Consider the following 19,838-nt stretch of genomic DNA (forward strand, 5'->3'; position numbering starts at 1 on the left):
TGGAGGAATGCATGGCTTGGAGGAGAGAAGAAGCTCACCCTGACTCCCAGGATAGGGGGGACGGGGATTCACTTATCCTGGGGAAGAGACCCCTTTTTCCTGGAGGAGCTCACACTCAGTCCTGGCACACATTTGCTGTGTACTGAATCATGTTTAATGAACAAATGAGAAATCGGTTATTTCCACTCTAGATGTGGATGTTTACTAAGGCTCTGGGAACTGCCCCGGATCTGAGCTCTGCCCCAGAAATGCGGAGTCAGTGACAGGGGGAGTCACTCCAGGCCGCAGTCTTTGAAGCGTCTCATCGTTCTCTGTATCCAGGGCAGGAAGCTGGAAATCCTGGTGAAGACCGCTGGAGGAGTCCCAATCCTGTTTCCGTAGGAGACGATGCCCTGGGCCACGTTGTTACACACAAGGGGGCCGCCGGAGTCCCCCTGTAGGCAAACAGAGGAAGGGACACTAAGCCAGGCCTCCATTCTCCAGGCCTCCCCACTCCTGCCGCCCTCAGGCCCGCCCTCAGAGAAGACAGGTGTGGGTGGGCTCCTTCCACTGCTGGCTGTGTGTGAGATGGGACGGGGAGGGGGAGCAGAAGTCGACTTCTGGATTTTTCCATCACTGGGCTTCAGCCCTGGCTATGCTTATTCTCCAGAACAACCCAGGTCAAGGTACCTTCACCGGCCCCAGGAAAACGCTGCACATGTACGTCCTGTGTCTGGTGCACCTGCTGTTCCCCCAGAGACCGGATCGATGGGGAAAAGTCCCCCATCTCACTCTGGTCTGGGCCACAGATTGAGGCCATGGGGATGTAGTCTGTCCCCACTGCCCAGTCTGCCCACTTCCCTTTGTTTCGGACAGTGTCGGCAGATGCCCGTGGTCTTACCAGGAAGGCGGATTTCCTCTCTCTTGGGTCGCCCACACAAATCTGTGTTCGGTCAGTGTAGAACATGAAGCGTCTACTGCACTCCTCACCCCTCTGCACTCTGATCCTTACATCCTGGAGCGTGTCTGTTGTCCTGTTCAGACCGAGAAGGCCCCAGCCGGCCACGGTGCACAGGGTCCCAGGACTCAGCCTGTTCTGGGTCTGAGGCAGAGCCACCGGCCTCACAGCTCGATTACGTCTGACTCTGCTTCTCAGCTGGCAGGAAGCATGCAGGCACTCAGGGACTGTCTATGCCGTACTCACCCCACGCCCACCACCACCCTGGGAGTCTGCTCGGCTTCCCCCTCCCTGGTCTCCCAAGCTGGGAGGGAGCCGCCCGGGTGAAGAACCAGAGGGTCGGTACCTGCAGTAACATGATGTCATTCTGGTTGTTGCGCTGATTGTACCTGGGGTGGGGGATGGCTCTGAGCACCGGTATGCGCTGCTGAGTCGTTTCCAACCTCCTGATGTTGTGGGCCCCCAGGATGACATTCATTTGGCTGCAAAGGAAAGGGAGCCTAGAAGTAGGTCTGAGCTGCAGGAACTGCAGTCCCTGATGCAGGTCACGTGACAGCCCACGGGGGCAAGACCTCAGCCAAGGGAATGTGGGGACAGGAGGGCTCTGGGACTGGGTTCTATGCCTTTGGTCTCCACAGCCTTGAGCTGGGGGTGGTGGGAAACCCAGCGACCTTATATTTGGCCTCCCCTACAACAAAAAAGGAGCTTGGATTCATATTTTAAGCCCCAATACGTGCCTTCCATCTCCCCATCTTGCTCTTTTTGATCAGGTCCTCCTTTCTCCCCATTTACAATGGCCTGCTACCTGTCCCGCAAGCCCTACCTGCTTTTGCACCCCTTTATTGCTAGAACCCTGCTTTCAATGGCTCCTCTCATGAAATCTTCTGGACCTGCTTTGCGGGTGCCCAGAAGCCCCGTAGTCCCTCACCTTCCGAAGCAGTGAGCTGCTGTCATCACAAAGTCTTCTCGCACCAGGAACCCCCCACAAGATATCAGAAATGGTGTTCGGATCTGAACATATGCCATGTAAGGGTGGGAATGTGGCCTGGCCTCTTGGCCTCCGATGATCTGCCCTGGAAGGAAGCATTAGGCACTTATCTCTGCACTGAAGGTGTGTGGGCTTCAGCTTGGTGGCTCCAGAAAGGTTAGAAGATGGCGAGGCAGGAGAGGTGCTGCAGGGGCCGGAGAAGATGGTGGTTCATGAGAACTGCATCTGCAGGGCACCAGCCTTGGGGGAGGCTCCAGGATTCTTCAGGAATCGCTGCTGGCGCCCCATCCCAGCCTCAGCTCCCTCCCACCTCCCCAGAAGGCAAGGCCAGCTGCAGCCTCCCATAATGAGGAAGGTTCCTCTGCTGTGGGGATGGCAGATCCGGAGCCCTCTGAGCAGGCTCTCTCTGAAGTCCCGTGGTACTTTCTTCCTCAGGGAGCCTCCCAGATCCCTGTGAGTCCAGCTCACGGCCAGCTCATGAATTTAAGTCTCTAAGGAAGAGCTGGTGGGCCTGCTATTGCTGTATCTTTATCTCCTAGGCTCTGCCACAGGAGCTGCAGAATGAGTTCAGAGAGCATGTTTATATAGCAAGTAGTTCGTGCCAGGACGACTCCATGAAATTTATGTACACTGAGTCACTTAACGCTCATGTCAACTCTCTGAGGTAGGCCTGATATAATTCCTGTTTTATAGATGATGGAGCTGAGGAACTCTGAACTCATACAAGCTGCCCAATGATACAGGGTTAGGAAGTGCCTGAGTGGTCTGGCTCTAGAGCCTATAGGATGGGGTCGGCCTCTGAGGACGGGGACGGTCACTCACCTGCCCTAGCCCTGGAGGGCAGGAGAAGGACCACCAGGAGCAGGAGTGGCTGCATCTTCCCGGGAAGTCTGCCCAGTCAGTTGCTGCTGGTGCTTCCTCCTGCCAGACTTTGAGCCCCTGAAAGAGGAAGGAAGGGTGAGGGTGTGGGCTTGAGAATTCGCATTCCCATTCCCTGCTGCTGTGATAGGTTTCATCACCCAAGGCTGCCCAAGAGGCTTGCCCACTAACTGCCAGTGATCTGGGGGAAGACAGTAACCCAAGCCTTCAGCGCAATATCCCACACAGCTGCTGAGTCATTGCTGGCCGTGGAAATGGGAACCCAGGCCACTGTAAATGGGGACTGGGTCACTGTGTCCCAGAACCTCAAACCCACCTAATTCAATAATCCCTACAGGCATCAAAGCTGGGACCTATTTCCTCCTTCCTCTCCCTCATTGACTGCAGCCTGCATGTCTTCACCCTATGGTCTTAGCCCCCTGTTGTGACCCTTGCTGCTCCCACTTCTTTCTAAAAGTTGTCATGCAGATTGAGTAGCTCTCTCTGCTGAGTGTGTGAAGGGCACTGCCAGAGAAAGGAAAGGGAAGGATGAGGCTCTGCCACTGACCATTACACTCTCAGGTCACTTGAGCCCCAGCAAACTCTCAGTGAAGGCTTGACAACTGTGGACAACTTCTGTTTTCCTGCTTCCTACTCAAGGCGAAGGCCTTTATGTCCCAGAAGGTTCTGTGCATGCAGAAAAGGCCTAGTGACTTGATTTTGTTGCAAGCCATCAGACCCCAATGGAAAAACATCTCAGATCCTATTCATCCATGGTATAAGAGCCATCAACCTAATCCCATCTCTGCCCCAGGGGTGATAGCTCCTAAGAAGGAGGTACGTCACTGCTGTGCTCCCTGTAACACATGAAGAAGTGGACCCAGGCATTCATCATTGAGAGAAAGGCACGGCAGAGTCCTGCAGAGTAACACAGGGGGCTGTGAGACACTCTTTTTTTTTTTTTTTTTGAACAGTGGCCAAAATGTCTATGATGTTATATTGTGAATTAGCCCCTAACTTTCAAAACTTCATAGTAAGATATATAGTGATAAAATACCTTTATACTTCATGATTAAAAAAAAATGAGACTAGTAAAGTATACCAGCAGCTACTAAAATAATTTTGTGTTTCCAGCCTGAGACACTCTTAAAAATACTTAGAAGACTGTGTTGGCACAGAAAACCATTATAGTATGGTAAAATTTTTGCAAAAGTATCAGAATTGAAAACTAATACAATTCTCAGTCTTTTATGGATTGTGATAACCCACTTGAAAATCTTATGAAAGTTAAGGATCCTCTCCCTATATATAAATATACACAGGTTATAGCTTATTTTCAGAGCTGCCAAGAACTTAATCCTTCCTCTAATGCACGGTTTATGACTGCAACCTCAAGAAATTTCTTCATGCATCTGAAAAGTAATATGCGGAAACCAGGGGAAAAGAAATGAAAATAATATAACAGCTTTATTAGTGCCTTAGCATCTGGGTAATTTTAATTTATTGTTAATTAAAGTTTTACAACACTTTATTTTATTTTAAAAACTTTAATGTAGGGCTTCCCTGGTGGCACAGTGGTTGAGAGTCCGCCTGCCGATGCAGGGGACATGGGTTTGTGCCCCGGTCCAGGAGGATCCCACATGCCGTGGAGCAGCTGGGCCCATGAGCCGTGGCCGCTGGGCCTGTGCGTCCGGGGCCTGTGCCCCGCGGCGGGAGGGGCCACAGCAGTGAGAGGCCCGCGTACTGCAAAAAAAAAAAAAAAAAAAAAACCTTTAATGTAACTTTTTTACAAAGTAAAGGATAAAGAGTAGCATGCGAAGAGATGGGAGTCAAATATATATGCTCCCAATGATCTTAATAGAGATGTGGATAAGGGATTTCATTAACAGTGACTAGGATTTCATGACGATCTTCCCACCAAAAACAACTGAAAGAAATCTGTTTAAAATGGCTAAAAACCTTAAAATCCTTGAAGAAATGCCAATGTAGGAGTGAATACCAGGCCAAAACTGAAGGAATAATGGGTGTCCAGTTAGACAGTTACTATTGTTCTGTGGAAATTTGCTGAACCCACAAAATTCGAACTTCTGTTTTAATGGGCATATAAAGTGAGAGGTATAGAAATCAAAGAGGGAGGAGATATGGGGATATATGTATATGTATAGCTGATTCACTTTATTATAAAGCAGAACCTAACACACCATTGTAAAGCAATTATACTCCAATAAAGATGTTAAATAAATAAATAAATAAATAAATTTTTTAACATAAAAGAAATTAAAAAAAAAAAAAATCAAAGACCAATACACACACAAGCAGGTCTAGTCAAACCCTCCTCACAATAAGCTAGAAACTGAAAAGTTTACACACTCAAAGTAACAAAGAAGAGTTAATGGGCAAGTGCCCAGTGATTTCTTCAGTGATCTCCTGGTTATTTAGTAACGCATTGTATAGCCTCTATGTGTTTGTGTTTTTTAGGGGTTTTTTTCCCTGTAATTGATTTCTAATCTCAAAGCGTTGTGGTCAGAAAAGATGCTTGATATGATTTCAATTTTTTTTAATTTACTGAAGCTTGATTTGTGACCCAAGATGTGATCTATCCTGGAGAATGTTCCATTTGCACTTGAGAAGAAACTGTAATATGCTGTTTTTGGATGGAATGTCCTATAAATATCAATTAAATTTATCTGGTCTATTGTGTCATTTAAAGCTTGTGTTTCCTTATTAATTTTCTGTTTGGATGATCTGTCCATTGGTGTCAGTGAGGTGTTTAAGTCCCCCACTATTATTGCATTACTGTCGATTTCCTCTTTTATAGCTGTTAGCAGTTGCCTTATATATTGAGGTGCTCCTATGTTGCATGCATATATATTTATGATTGTTATATCTTCTCCTTGGATTGATCCCTCGAATATTTTGTAGGGTCCTTTGTTGTCTCTTGTAACATTCTTTATTTTAAAATCTATTTTATCTGATACAAGTATTGCTACTCCAGCTTTCTTTTGATTTCCATTTGAATGGAATATCTTTTTCCATCCCCTCACTTTCAGTCTGTATGTGTCCCTAAGTCTGAAGTGGGTCTCTTGTACACAGCATATATAGGGGTCTTGTTTTTGTATCCATTCAGTGAGCCCGTGTCTTTTGGTTGGAGCATTTAATCCATTCACGTTTAAGGTAATTATCGATATGTATGTTCCTATTACCATTTTCTTAATTGTTTTGGGTTTGTTTTTGTAGGTCCTTTTCTTCTCTGTGTTCCTCACTTACAGAAGTTCTTTTAGCATTTGTTGTAGAGCTGGTTGGGTGGTAAATTCTCTTAGCTTTTGCTTGTCTGTAAAGCTTTTGATTTCTCCATCAAATCTGAATGAGATCCTTGCTGGATAGAGTAATCTTGGTTGTAGGTTCTTGCCTTTCATCACTTTCAGTATGTCATGCCACTCCCTTCTGGCTCGTAGAGTTTCTGCTGAGAAATCAGCTGTTAACCTTATGGGAGTTCCCTTGTATGTTATTTGTCGTTTTTCCCTTGCTTCTTTCAATAATTTTTCTTTGTCTTTAATTTTTGCCAATTTGATTACTATGTGTCTTGGCGTGTTTCTTCTTGGGTTTATCATGTATGGGACTCTCTGTGCTTCCTGGTCTAGGGCAGCTATTTCCTTTCCATGTTAGGGAAATTTTAGAGTATAATCTCTTCAAATATTTTCTCGGTTCCTTTCTCTCTCTCTTCTCCTTCTGGGACCCCTATAATGTGAATGTTTTTGTGTTTAATGTTGTCCTAGAGATCTCTTAGGCTGTCCTCATTTCTTTTCATTCTTTTTTCTTTATTCTGTTCCACAGCCATGAATTCCACCATTCTGTCTTCCAGGTCACTTATCCGTTTCTCTGCCTCAGTTATTCTGCTATTGATTCCTTCTAGTGTATTTTTCATTTCAGTTATTGTATTGTTCATCTCCTTTTATTTGTTCTTTAATTCTTCTAGGTCTTTGTTAAACATTTCTTTCATCTTCTCGATCTTTGCCTCCATTCTTTTTCCAAGGTCCTGGATCATCTTCACTATCATTATTCTGAATTCTTTTTCTGGATTGTTGCCTATCTCCACTTCATTTAGTTGTTTTTCTGAGGTTTTATCTTGTTTCTTCATCTGATACATAGCCCTCTGCCTTTTCATCTTGTCTATCTTCCTGTGGTTGTGGGTTTTTTTCCACAGGCTGCAGGATTGTAGTTCTTCTTGCTTCTGCTGTCTGCCCTCTGGTGGATGAGGCTATCCAAGACACTAATGACATAGTGAAAAGTAAAGCCACAGGGTGGGAGAATTAAGAAACAGTTTATACCTGGGAGATATATGTATATATATAAATCATATCTATGTTACCTTACAGGTCACTGGGTAGCCAATAATTTTGAAATTATACATGGAATTGACAAATCCCTAGGAAATATAACTTAAAGAAACATACTCAGGAAGTTAAAATTTTCCTATAAACATTAAATAAATTGATTCCGTTTTCAAAAATATTCCAGCAAGGACAGCCCCAGGCTCACATGGCTTCACTGGAAATCTGTAAAAAAAAAAAAAAAAAAAAAAAAAAAATTCAAAGAAGGGTATACAATTTCTTTTGGAGAGAAGATGCTACCCATCTCCCTTATGAGACTAGCAAAACTTCGATGCCAAACCCAGTGAAGACAATATCCACAAATCAATCAGTGTGATACACCACATAAACAAATTAAAGAAATAAGATGCAGAAATAAGATGCAGAATAAGCTTTTGACAAAATTCAACACCCATTTATGATAAAACCTCTCCAGAAAGTGTGCAAAGAACGAAGATAACTCATAATAAAGGCCATATATGACAAACCTACAACTAATATCATACTCAAAGGTGAAAAGCTGAAAGCATTTCCTCTAAGATCAGGAACAAGACAAGGATGTCCGCCCTCACCATTTTTGTTCAACATAGTTTTGCAAGTCCTAGTTATGACAATCAGAGAAGAAAAAGAAATAAAAGGAATCCAAATTGGAAAAGAAGAAGTTAAACTGTCACTGTTTGCAGATGACATGATACTATACTTAGAGAATCATAAAGATGTTACCAGAAAACTACTAGAGCTCACCAATGAATTCTGGAAAGTTGCACGATACAAAATTAATACAAAGAACTCTCTTGCATTCATATACACTAACAACGAAAGATCAAAAAGAGAAATTAAGGAAACAATCCCATTTACCATCGCATCAAAAAAAAAACCACCTAAGAATAAACCTACCTACGGAGACAAAAGACCTATACTCAGAAAACTGTAAGATACTGATGAAGGAAATCAAAGATAACACAAACAGATAGAGAGGTATACCGTGTTCTTCATTTGGAAGAATCAGTATTGTGGAAATGACTATGTAAACCCAAAGCAATCTACAGATTCAATGCAATCCCTATCAAACTACCAATGGCATTTTTCACAGAATTAGAACAAAATATTTTACAATTTGTATGGAAACACAAAAGGCCCTGAATAGCCAAAGCAATCTTTTTTTTTACATCTTTATTGGAGTATAATTGCTTTACAATAGTGTGTTAGTTTCTGATTTATAACAAAGTGAATCAATTATACATATACATATGTTCCCATGTCTCATCCCTCTTGCGTCTCCTTCGCTCCCACCATCCCTATCCCAACCCTCTAGGTGGTCACCGAGCTGATCTCCCTGTGCTATGTGGCTGCTTCCCACTAGCTATCTACTTTATGTTTGGTAGTGTATATATGTCCATGCCACTCTCTCGCTTTGTCACAGCTTACCCTTCCCCCTCCCCATATCCTCAAGTCCATTCTCTAGTAGGTCTGTGTCTTTATTCCTGTCTTACCCATAGGTTCTTCATGATATTTTTTTCTTAGATTCCATATATATGTGTTAGCATACAGTATTTGTCTTTCACTTTATGACTTACTTCACTCTGCATGACAGACTCTAGGTCCATCCACCTCACTACAAATAACTCCATTTCATTTCTTTTTATGGCTGAGTAATATTCCATTGTATATATGTGCCACATCTTCTTCATCCAATCATCCGATGATGGACACTTAGGTTGTTTCCATCTCCTGGCTATTGTAAATAGAGCTGCAATGAACATTCTCGCACATGACTCTTTTTGAATTATGGTTTTCACAGGGTATATGCCCAGTAGTGGGATTGCTGGGTCATATGGTAGTTCTATTTGTAGTTTTTTAAGGAACCTCCATACTGTTCTCCATAGTGGCTGTACCAATTCACATTCCCACCATCAGTGCATGAGTGTTCCCTTTTCTCCACACCCTCTCCAGCATTTATTGTTTCTAGAATTTTTGATGATGGCCATTCTGACTGGTGTGAGATGATATCTCATTGTAGTTTTGATTTGCATTTCTCTAATCATTAATGATGTTGAGCATTCTTTCATGTCTTGTTGGCAGTGTGTAGATCTTCTGTGGAGAAATGTCTATTTAGGTCTTCAGCCCATTTTTTGATTGGCTTGTTTATTTGCTTTTGAGCTGCATGAGCAGCTTATAAATTTTGGAGATGAGTCCTTTGTCAGTTGCTTCATTTGCAAATATTTTCTCCCATTCTGAGGGTTGTCTTTTGGTCTTGTTTATGGTTTCCTTTGCTGTGCAAAAGCTTTGAAGTTTCATTAGGTCCCATTTGTTTATTTTTGCTTTTATTTCCATTTCTCTAGGAGGTGGGTCAAAAAAGATCTTGCTGTGATTTATGTCATAGAGTGTTCTGCCTAAGTTTCCCCCTAAGAGTTTGATAGTTTTTGCCCTTACATTTAGGTCTTTAATCCATTTTGAGCTTATTTTTGCATATGGTGTTAGGGAATGATCTAATCTCATACTTTTACATGTACCTGTCCAGTTTTCCCAGCACCATTTATTGAAGAGGCTGTCCTTTCTCCACTGTACATTCCTGCCTCCTTCATGAAAGATAAGGTGACCATATGTGTGTGGGTTTATCTCTGGGCTTTCAATCCTGTTCCATTGATCTATCTTTCTGTTTCTATTCCAATACCATACTGTCTTGATTACTGTAGCTTTGTAGTATAGTCTTAAGTCAGGGGGCCTGATTCCTCCCGCTCCATTATTCGTTCTCAAGATTGCTTTGGCTATTTGGAGTCTTTTGTGTTTCCATACAAATTGTGAAATTTTTTGTTCTAGTTCTGTGAAAAATGCCAGTGGTAGTTTCATACGGATTGCACGGAATCTGTAGATTGCTTTGGGTAGTAGAGTCATTTTCACAATGTTGATTCTTCCAATCCAAGAACATGTTACATCTCTCCATCTATTTGTATCATCTTTAATTTCTTTCATCAGTGTCTTATAATTTTCTGCATACAGGTCTTTTGTCCCCTTAGGTAGGTTTATTGCTAGATATTTTATTCAGAGATTTATTCAAGAGATTTCTGTGCATTAATTTTGTATCCTGCTACTTTACCAAATTCATTGATTAGCTCTAGTAGTTTTCTGGTAGCATCTTTAGGATTCTGTATGTACAGTATCATGTCATCTGCAAACAGTGACAGCTTTACTTCTTCTTTTCCGATTTGGATTCGTTTTATTTCCTTTTCTTCTCTGATTGCTGTGGCTAAAACTTCCAAAACTATGTTGAATAAGAGTGGTGAGAGTGGGCAGCCTTGTCTTGTTCCTGATCTTAGTGGAAATGGTTTCAGTTTTTCACCATTGAGGACGATGTTGGCTGTGGGTTTGTCACATATGGCGTTTATTATGTTGAGGAAAGTTCCCTCTATGCCTACATTCTGGAGGGTTTTTATCATAGATGGGTGTTGAATTTTGTCAAAAGTTTTCTCTGCATCTATTGAAATGACCACATGGTTTTTCTCCTTCAATTTGTTAATATGGTGTATCACATTGATTGATTTGCATATATTGAAGAATCCTTGCATTCCTGGAATAAACCCCACTTGATCATGGTGCATGATCTTCTTAATGTGCTGTTGGATTCTGTTTGGTATTACTTTGTTGAGGATTTTTGCATCTATGTTCATCAGTGATATTGGCCTGTAGTTTTCTTTCTTTGTGACATCATTGTCTGGTTTTGGTATCAGGGTGATGGTGGCCTTGTAGAATGAGTTTGGGAGTGTTTCTCCCTCTGCTATATTTTGGAAGAGTTTGAGAAGGATAGGTGTTAGCTCTTCTCTAAATGTTTGATAGAATTTGCCTGTGAAGCCATCTGGTCCTGGGCTTTTGTTTGTTGGCAGATTTTTAATCACAGTTTCAATTCAGTGCTTGTGATTGGTCTGCTCATATTTTCTATTTCTTCCTGATTCAGTCTTGGCACATTGTGCATTTCTAAGAATTTGTCTATTTCTTCCAGGTTGTCCATTTTTTGGCATAGAGTTGCTTGTAGTAATCTCACATGGTCTTTTATATTTCTGCAGTGTCAGTTGTTACTTCTCCTTTTTCATTTCTAATTCTATTGATTTGAGTCTTCTCCCTTTTTTTCTTGACGAGTTGGGCTAATGGTTTATCAATTTTGTTTATCTTCTCAAAGAACCAGCTTTTACTTTTATTGATCTTTGCTATCGTTTCCTTCATTTCTTTTTCACTTATTTCTGATCTGATCTTTATGATTTCTTTCCTTCTGCTAACTTTGGGTTTTTTTTGTTCTTCTTTCTCTAATTGCTTTAGGTGCAAGGTTAGGTTGTTTATTCGAGATGTTTCCTGTTACTTAAGGTAGGATTGCATTGCTATAAACTTCCTTCTTAGAACTGCTTTTGCTGCATCCCATAGGTTTTGGGTCATCGTGTTTCCATTTTGTCATTTGTTTCTAGGTATTTTTTGATTTCCTCTTTGATTTCTTCAGTGATCACTTCGTTATTAAGTAGTGTATTATTTAGCCTCCATGTGTTTGTATTTTTTACAGATCTTTCCCTGTAATTGATATCTAGCCTCATAGCGTTGTGGTCGGAAAAGATACTTGATACAATTTCAATTTTCTTAAATTTACCAAGGCTTGATTTGTGACCCAAGATATGATCTATCCTGGAGAATGTTCCATGAGCACTTGAGAAAAATGTGTATTCTGTTGTTTTTGGATGGAATGTCCTATAAATATCAATTAAGTCCATCTTGTTTGATGTATCATTTAAAGCTTGTGTTTCCTTATTTATTTTCATTTTGGATGATCTGTCCATTGGTGAAAGTGGGGTGTTAAAGTCCCCTACTATGAATGTGTTACTGTCAATGTCCCCTTTTATGGCTGTTAGTATTTGCCTTATGTATTGAGGTGCTCCTATGTTGGGTGCATAAATATTTACAATTGTTATATCTTCTTCTTGGATCGATCTCTTGATCATTGTGTAGTGTCCTTCTTTGTCTCTTCTAATAGTCTTTATTTTAAAGTCTATTTTGTCTGATATGAGAATTGCTACTCCAGCTTTCTTTTGGTTTCCATTTGCATGGAATATCTTTTTCCATCCCCTTACTTTCAGTCTGTATGTGTCTCTAGGTCTGAAGTGGGTCTCTTGTAGACAGCATATATATGGGTCTTGTTTTTGTTTCCATTCAGCCAGTCTGTGTCTTTTGGTGGAAGCATTTAATTCATTTACATTTAAGGTAATTATCGATATGTATGTTCCTATTCCCATTTTGTTAATTGTTTTGGGTTTGTTATTGTAGGTCTTTTCCTTCTCTTGTGTTTCTTACCTAGAGAAGTTCCTTTAGCATTTGTTGTAAAGCTGGTTTGGTGGTGCTGAACTCTCTCAGCTGTTGCTTGTCTGTAAAGGTTTTAATTTCTCCATCAAATCTGAATGAAATCCTTGCTGGATAGAGTAATCTTGGTTGTAGGTTTTTCTCCTTCATCACTTTAGATATGTCTTGCCACTCCCTTCTGGTTTGCAGAGTTTCTGCTGAAAGATCAGCTGTTAACCTTATTAGGATTCCCTTGTGTGTTATTTGTTGTTTTTCCCTTGTTGCTTTTAATATATTTTCTTTGTATTTAATTTTTGATAGTTTGATTAATATGTATCTTGGCATGTTTCTCCTTGGATTTATCCTGAATGGGACTCTCTGTGATTTCTGGACTTGATTAACTATTTCCTTTCCCATATTAGGGAAGTTTTCAACTATAATCTCTTCAAATATTTTCTCAGTCCCTTTCTTTTTCTCTTCTTCCTCTGGGACCACTATAATTTGAATATTGGTGCATTTCATGTTGTCCCACAGGTCTCTGAGACTGTCCTCAGTTCTTTTCATTCTTTTTTCTTTATTCTGCTCTGCAGTAGTTATTTCCACTATTTTATCTTCCAGGTCACTTATCCGTTCTTCTGCCTCAGTTATTCTGCTATTGATCCCTTCTAGAGTATTTTAAATTTCACTTATTGTGTTGTTCATCATTGCTTGTTTCCTCTTTTTTTTTTTTTTTTTTTTTTTGCTGTACGCGGGCCTCTCACTGTTGTGGCCTCTCCCGTTGCAGAGCACAGGTTCCAGACACGCAGGCTCAGCGCCATGGCTCACGGGCCCAGCCGCTCCGCGGCATGTGGGATCCTCCTGGACTGTGGCACGAACCCATGTCCCCTGCATCGGCAGGCGGACTCTCAACCACTGCACCACCAGGGAAGCCCTTGTTTCCTCTTTAGTTCTTCCAGGTCCTTGTTAAAAGTTTCTTGCATTTTCTCTATTCTATTTCCAAGATTTTGGATCATCTTTACTATCATTATTCTGAATTCTTTTTCAGGTAGACTGCCTATTTCCTCTTCATTTGTTAGGTCTAGTGGGTTTTTACCTTGCTCCTTCATCTGCTGTGTGTTTTTCTGTCTTCTCATTTTGCTTATCTTACTGTTTGGGGTCTCCTTTTTGAAGGCTGCAGGTTCGTAGTTCCCATTGTTTTTGGTGTCTGTCCCCAGTGGCTAAGGTTGGTTCAGTGGGTTGTGTAGGTTTCCTGGTGGAGGGGACTAGTGCCTGTGTTCTGGTGGATGAGGCTGGATCTTGTCTTTCTGGTGGGCAGGTCCACGTCTGGTGGTGTATTTTGGGGTGTCTGTGGCCTTATTATGATTTTAGGCAGCCTCTCTGCTAATGGATGGGGCTGTGTTCCTGTCTTGCTAGTTGTTTGGCATAGGGTGTACAGCACTGTAGGTTGCTGGTCATTGAGTGAAGCTGAGTCTTGGTGTTGAGATGGAGATATCTGGGAGATTTTCACCGTTTGATATTACGTGGAGCTGGGAGGTCTCTTATGGACCAGTGTGCTGAAGTTGGCTCTGCCACCTCAGTGGCACAGCCCTGATGCCTGGCTGGAGCACCAAGAGCCTGTCCTCCACACAGCTCTGAATAAAACAGAGAAGGAAGGAAGGAAGGAAGGAAGGAAGAGGATAAAATAAAATAAAGTAAGATAAAATTCAATAAAGTTATTAAAATAAAAAATACTTATTAAGAAAACAATTTTAAAAAGTAAAAAAAAAAAAAAAAAAAAAAAGGACAAACAGAACCCTAGGACAAATGGTGAAAGCAAAGCTATACAGACAAAATCTCACACAGAAACATACACATATACACTCACAAAAAGAGGAAAAGGGGAAAAAATAATCTATCTTGCTCCCAAAGTCCACCTCCTCAATTTGGGATGATTTGGTGTCTATTCGGGTATTCCACAGATGCAGGGTACATCAATTTGATTGTGGAGATTTAATCTGCTGCTTCTGAGGCTGCTTGGAGAGATTTCCTTTTCTCTTCTTTGTTCGCACAGCTCCAGGGGTTCAGCTTTGGTTTTGGCCCCACCTCTGCCTGTAGGTTGCCTGAGGGTGTCTGTTCTTCGCTCAGACAAGATGGAGTTAAAGGAGCTGCTGATTCGGGGGCTCTGGCTCACTCAGGCCGGGGGGAGGGAGGGGTATGGATGCGGGGCGAGCCTGTGGCGGCAGAGGCCGGCGTGACGTTGCAGCAGCCTGAGGTGCGCCGTGCGTTCTCCCGGGGAAGTTTTTCCTGGATCACGGGACACTGGCAGTGGCGGGCTGCACAGGCTCCCAGGAGGGGCGGTGTGGATAGTGACCTGTGCTTACACACAGGCTTATCGGTGGCGGCAGCAGCAGCCTTAGCGTCTCATGCCCATCTCTGGGATGTGCGCTGATAGCTGCGGCTGACGCCCGTCTCTGGAGCTCCTTTTTTTTTTTTTTTTTTTTTTTTTTGCGGTACGCGGGCCTCTCACTGTTGTGGCCTCTCCCGTTGCAGAGCACAGGCTCCTCATGCGCAGGCTCAGCAGCCATGGCTCATGGGCCCAGCCGCTCCATGGCATGTGGGATCCTCCCGGACCAGGGCATGAACCCGTGTCCCCTGCATCGGCAGGCAGACTCTCAACCACTGCACCACCAGGGAAGTCCTCTGGAGCTCCTTTAAGCAGCGCTCTTAATCCCCTCTCCTCGAGCACCAGGAAACAAAGAGGCAAGAAAACGTCTCGTCTCTTCCGCAGCTCCAGACCTTTTCCCGGACTCCCTCCTGGCTAGCTGTGGCGCACTAGCTCCCTTCAGGCTGTGTTCACGCCGCCAACCCTAGTCCTCTCCCTGCATCTGACTGAAGCCCTAGCCTCAGCTCCCAGCCCCCGCCCACCCCGGCAGGTGAGCAGACAAGCCTCTCGGGCTGGTGAGTGCTGGTCAGCACCCATCCTCTGTGCGGAAATCTCTCCACTTTGCCCTCCGCACCCCTGTTGTTGTGCTCTCCTCCGTGGCTCCGAAGCTTCCCCCCTCCGCCACCCACAGCCTCCACCTGCGAAGGGGCTTCTAGTGTGTGGAAACCTTTCCTCCTTCACAGCTCTCTCCCACTGGTGCAGGTCCTGTCCCTATTCTTTTGTCTCTGTTTTTCCTTTTTTCTTTTGCCCTACCCAGGTACATGGGGAATTTCTTGCCTTTTGGGAGGTCTGAAGTCTTCTGCCAGCATTCAGTGGGTGTTCTATAGGAGCAGTTCCATGTGTAGATATATTTCTGATGTATCTGTGGGGAGGAAGGTGATCTCCACGTCTTACTCTTCCACCATCTTCCGTGCCTTCTTCCGCCATCTTCCGTGCCTTCAAAAAGTTTTTAAAAAAAGAAAAAAAAAACAATATGGGGAATGAACATTACAGGCTAATGTTATTTGAATATTGATGTAAGTCAAATCAGTCAATAAGCAAAAATGTTATAGCATTTTAATTTGGGTTTATCCTAAGATGAGTGGCTTTTCATTCAAAACACAATTGATGTAACACAACACATTAATTAAAAATGAAATTTTGAAAAAGTTAATATTTGAATCATGAAAAGTATCAAATAACTAAACATAAATCTAAAAAAAGATGTGCATGACCTCTGGTGAAAATTACTGAATTGTATTAAGAGACACTAAGAAGACCTAAACATAAAGATATTCCATGTTCAAATTTGGAAGAGAAAATACTTTTCAAATGTCAATTCTCCAAAAACTGATCTACAGATTCATTGCACCCAAGAGTTACTTAACAGAACTTAATTGGTTCTAAATAGATGTGGAAAAACCAATGGCGAACATTAGCCAAGTAGTCGTGAAGAATGAGAAGAAGATGGGAGGTCTTGCTTTAGCAAATTAAGTCATAGTAATTAAGATAGTGTGGTATTGATGGGGGCATAGAGACACAGACTACTGGATAAGAAGTAGAGATCCCACACACATTTGGACACTGATACACACATATATGAACACTTGATTTATGATGGAGGTTTCATGGCAGAAATTGGGGGAAAGACTATTTTCTTTTTTCTTCTCAATAAGTGGTGCAAGGACAATAAATGTCTCTATGGTGTGCTATAAGGACACATTTTTTCTACATGGAAAAAAACTTGACCCTGTTGTTGTGTCCTCTCCTGCCTCTTGATGTTGTGGGTCCCCAAGGTGACGTTGATTGAACTGCACAGAGAGCAGAGTAGGGGTGTGGGGAGCATGGAGTCATGGGAGATACAGACCAGGAGCTGTGACAGGCAGGTGACACAAGGCAGGGCTGCAGCTGAGGGCAAACTGAGGTGACAGATGGTCCTGGGGCTGAGTGACACTGTTCCTTGTGCTCTTCAACGACATGAGGGCAGAGCTCCTGGGAGCTTTCTCAGCAATATCGTGAAATTAACCTGAGTTTGCATTAGGAGCTTATAGAGTTGGATCTTCTGAAATCCTCCTGTCCTAGGGCCTAACGCATCCTAGGATCTGAGTAAATATTTTTTGGCTGCACAATTGAATGGCCTCCAATTAGCTTTTGGCTAAGGTTTGGTGGGGAGAGTGCAGGTGGGATTCAAGGCCACAAGGATGGGGGATGGCACTGCCAAAGGCAGTGGGGCAGCCGAGGGCCTGGGAGGTAGGGGAGATTGGGCAGAAAATGGGCTGCTTGGGGGCTGGGGTAGAGTTAAGGCACCCGGAGAGCTTTGGGTGCTGTCATCTAGCCACTTCTGAACAATCGCACCTTGAGCTCTGCTCCTGGGCAGGAGTGAGGGGTGGAGGGCACTGAGAAATTTCACTGGTTCTTAAGCTGGGTCCACTGACAACTCCCATACTGTAGACTGTTTGTCCGAGTTGCCCTTTCCTGGGATGGAGTGAGGGATTTTAACTACTTGTGTTTTGTAGCTTCACATCCTCTGCCAAATGCACAACGCACTTTCCCAGTGGTCAGAGAGAGGCTAAGACCCACGAGAGCTTTTAGTGAACACCCTTCCTTCCTGCCATCCATCTTTGCTGAGTGTCTATGCAGCATCGAACTTGTTAGTCTGGGTTTGGGACGGGAGCTGAGGTTCAGAAATTTGAGCTGGGCAGAACGGTCAGGGTACAGGGGGTTAAGTGAGATGGGCTCAGGCCTCAGGAATAGGGACTGTCACTCACCTATTCCAGCCCAGGGGAAAGAAGAAAGGCCATCAGGAGCAGGAGTGGCTGCAACATCCCCAAAGTTCTGCCCAGGTCAGAGCTGCTGTCTTTCCAGACACAAAACACAGGGGAAGGAAGTAGGGGAGGCTCAGTGCCCACACAGACCTCCCACATCGGTGCTCCCCCGAGCAGGGTGTCGGCATGCAATGTGGTCATCCACATTCTCTGCCATGGGTTAGGTGAGAATGGCACTGTCACCACACTTGTATTCCCACTGCCGAGTCACAAAGTAAGAAGAAAGAACAACAAAGTGAAGGCTGTGGTGCAGCCAGCGTTACCAAGTCCAAGCTCATGCTGCTCACTGCACAACAGGCCAGTAAATATAGAGATGAGTTGTTGAGGCAAGGAACAGCAACTTTAGTTGAAAAGCCAGTAGACTGAGAAGACGGTGGACTCATGTCCCAAAGACCCATCTGGCCTGAGTTAGAATTCAGGCTTCTTTTTTTTTTTTTTTTTTTGTGGTACGTGGGCCTCTCACTGTTGTGGCCTCTCACGTTGCGGAGCACAGGCTCCGGACGCGCAGGATCAGCGGCCATGGCTCACAGGCCCAGCCACTCCGTGGCACGTGGGATCCTCCTGGACTGTGGCACGAACCCGTGTCCCCTGCATTGGCAGGCGGACTCCCAACCACTGTGCCACCAGGGAAGCCCCCAGGCTTCTTTTATACTAAAACGGGAGGGAGTAAAGTCAAGCATTTCTTGGTTCCAGTCAGCCTCTGGAGGGAATGTGTTAATTTCTTCCGTTCTGCAATCTTTCACAGGTGGGCCTGGTTAGGATGTTTCCAGTGAGCTAAACAAAGGTATTTTAGCTTAATGCTCATTTCCTGAGAGGCAGCATCCCCAGACATGGGCCATTATGTATAATTAAAGCTTTACAGGTAACATCCCTTTAGTGACTAACTTAATAGAATACAAGGGTTCCTCCCTATTACACCAGCAGAGGGGCTGGATCCCCAGAAACCCCTCAGTGACTGAATCAAGAATATCTCCATTTCTCCACTCTTGGCTGTTTTTTCATTGTGATGAAATCATGAATAATTATTTTAAAGGCTAGGTCCAGGGATATGAAAGACATAGCTCTTGCCCTTGAGAAGCTGACAGTTGCTGGACTAGACCTAGAATCTGTGGTAAGAGGACAGGATGGTAAGAACTACGGGGAGGGAGTCTGCTTGGTGCCATTGTGAGGTAGAGACTGGACTTGCTTTAGGGGTGGATAGACCTGGACACACTCAAGTACCCCAAATGGCAACCTCATTTCCTATGTTGTCACCATTCCAGTGTTGTATTTTTAAAGTGCTTAGAATCGCCTCTTTAAATGTAAATATTCTGCAACAAAGAGTTTTTCTTATCCCACAATTTTGAATGAAAGTCCTGGGCTTGATGTTCACTGGACCAAAACAAACCATCCCCTGGGTCCATCGGAAGTGAATGACCTGGTGGGATTTGTCAGAGCAGGCCAAATAGGGCGAGGTGGGTGGTACAAGGGGGCTGCCTGATGTGGATCACCAGAGCCTGGCTGTGGGGGGCAGGGAACACACTTGGAGAAGACGAGTGAGAGATCTGTTATATAAATCTCTGTGGGGATTAATCAAATATGTAAACATATTAAGGCTAGTGAGCCAGGTTTCTCACTGTCTGAGGATTAGACGGTATTGTTGGCATCAATGTTAATTCCCTAGGTTTGATCATTGGACTGTGCTTATGTAAGAGTGTCCTTGTTTGTAGGGATTACACTCTAAAGTATTTGGGAAGTTGATGGAGTACCATGTCAGTAACTTTAGTCTCAAATAGTTCAGGAAAACAAAAGTTTTTTGTATTATAATTGCAACTTTTCTTTATTCTTGAGACTGTTTCAAAATTAGAAGGAACTCCATAGCCTTCACATATATAAAGAACAACCAGTTTGAAGATACGAACTGTAAAGAAATATCTGTTGCAGTAGCAACAAAAAACATAAAAGAAAAACTTAATCAGAACTGTGAAAAACCTATTCAAGCAAAATGTTAAAGTGCTCCTGAAAAATACAAAAATGGACCTGAGAAATAGCAAGATATTCTTAATTCTTGAATAGGGTGGATCTACACCAAAAAGGCACTGATTCTCCCAAAGTCAATATAAAATTTTAATGTGTCCAATAAAAATATTATTTTTTCTCCTAGTGT

At 43.3% G+C, this 19,838-nt stretch overlaps 1 protein-coding gene across 1 annotated transcript; it reads right to left on the bottom strand.

The window, feature by feature from the left end:
- LOC132489296 (cathepsin G-like) lies at positions 1 to 2,860 on the bottom strand. Its single transcript, XM_060098193.1, has 5 exons — positions 2,748 to 2,860; positions 1,866 to 2,010; positions 1,284 to 1,419; positions 881 to 1,135; positions 1 to 434 (listed from the first exon to the last, which is right to left on the bottom strand). The coding sequence occupies exons 1-5, from the start codon at positions 2,800 to 2,802 to the stop codon at positions 273 to 275; spliced, it is 753 nt and encodes a 250-aa protein (XP_059954176.1). The 5' UTR covers positions 2,803 to 2,860; the 3' UTR covers positions 1 to 272.
- Positions 2,861 to 19,838: the final 16,978 nt, after the last annotated feature.

This window comes from Mesoplodon densirostris, chromosome 4 (genome assembly GCF_025265405.1).
Source record: "Mesoplodon densirostris isolate mMesDen1 chromosome 4, mMesDen1 primary haplotype, whole genome shotgun sequence".
Taxonomy (NCBI): domain Eukaryota; kingdom Metazoa; phylum Chordata; class Mammalia; order Artiodactyla; family Ziphiidae; genus Mesoplodon; species Mesoplodon densirostris.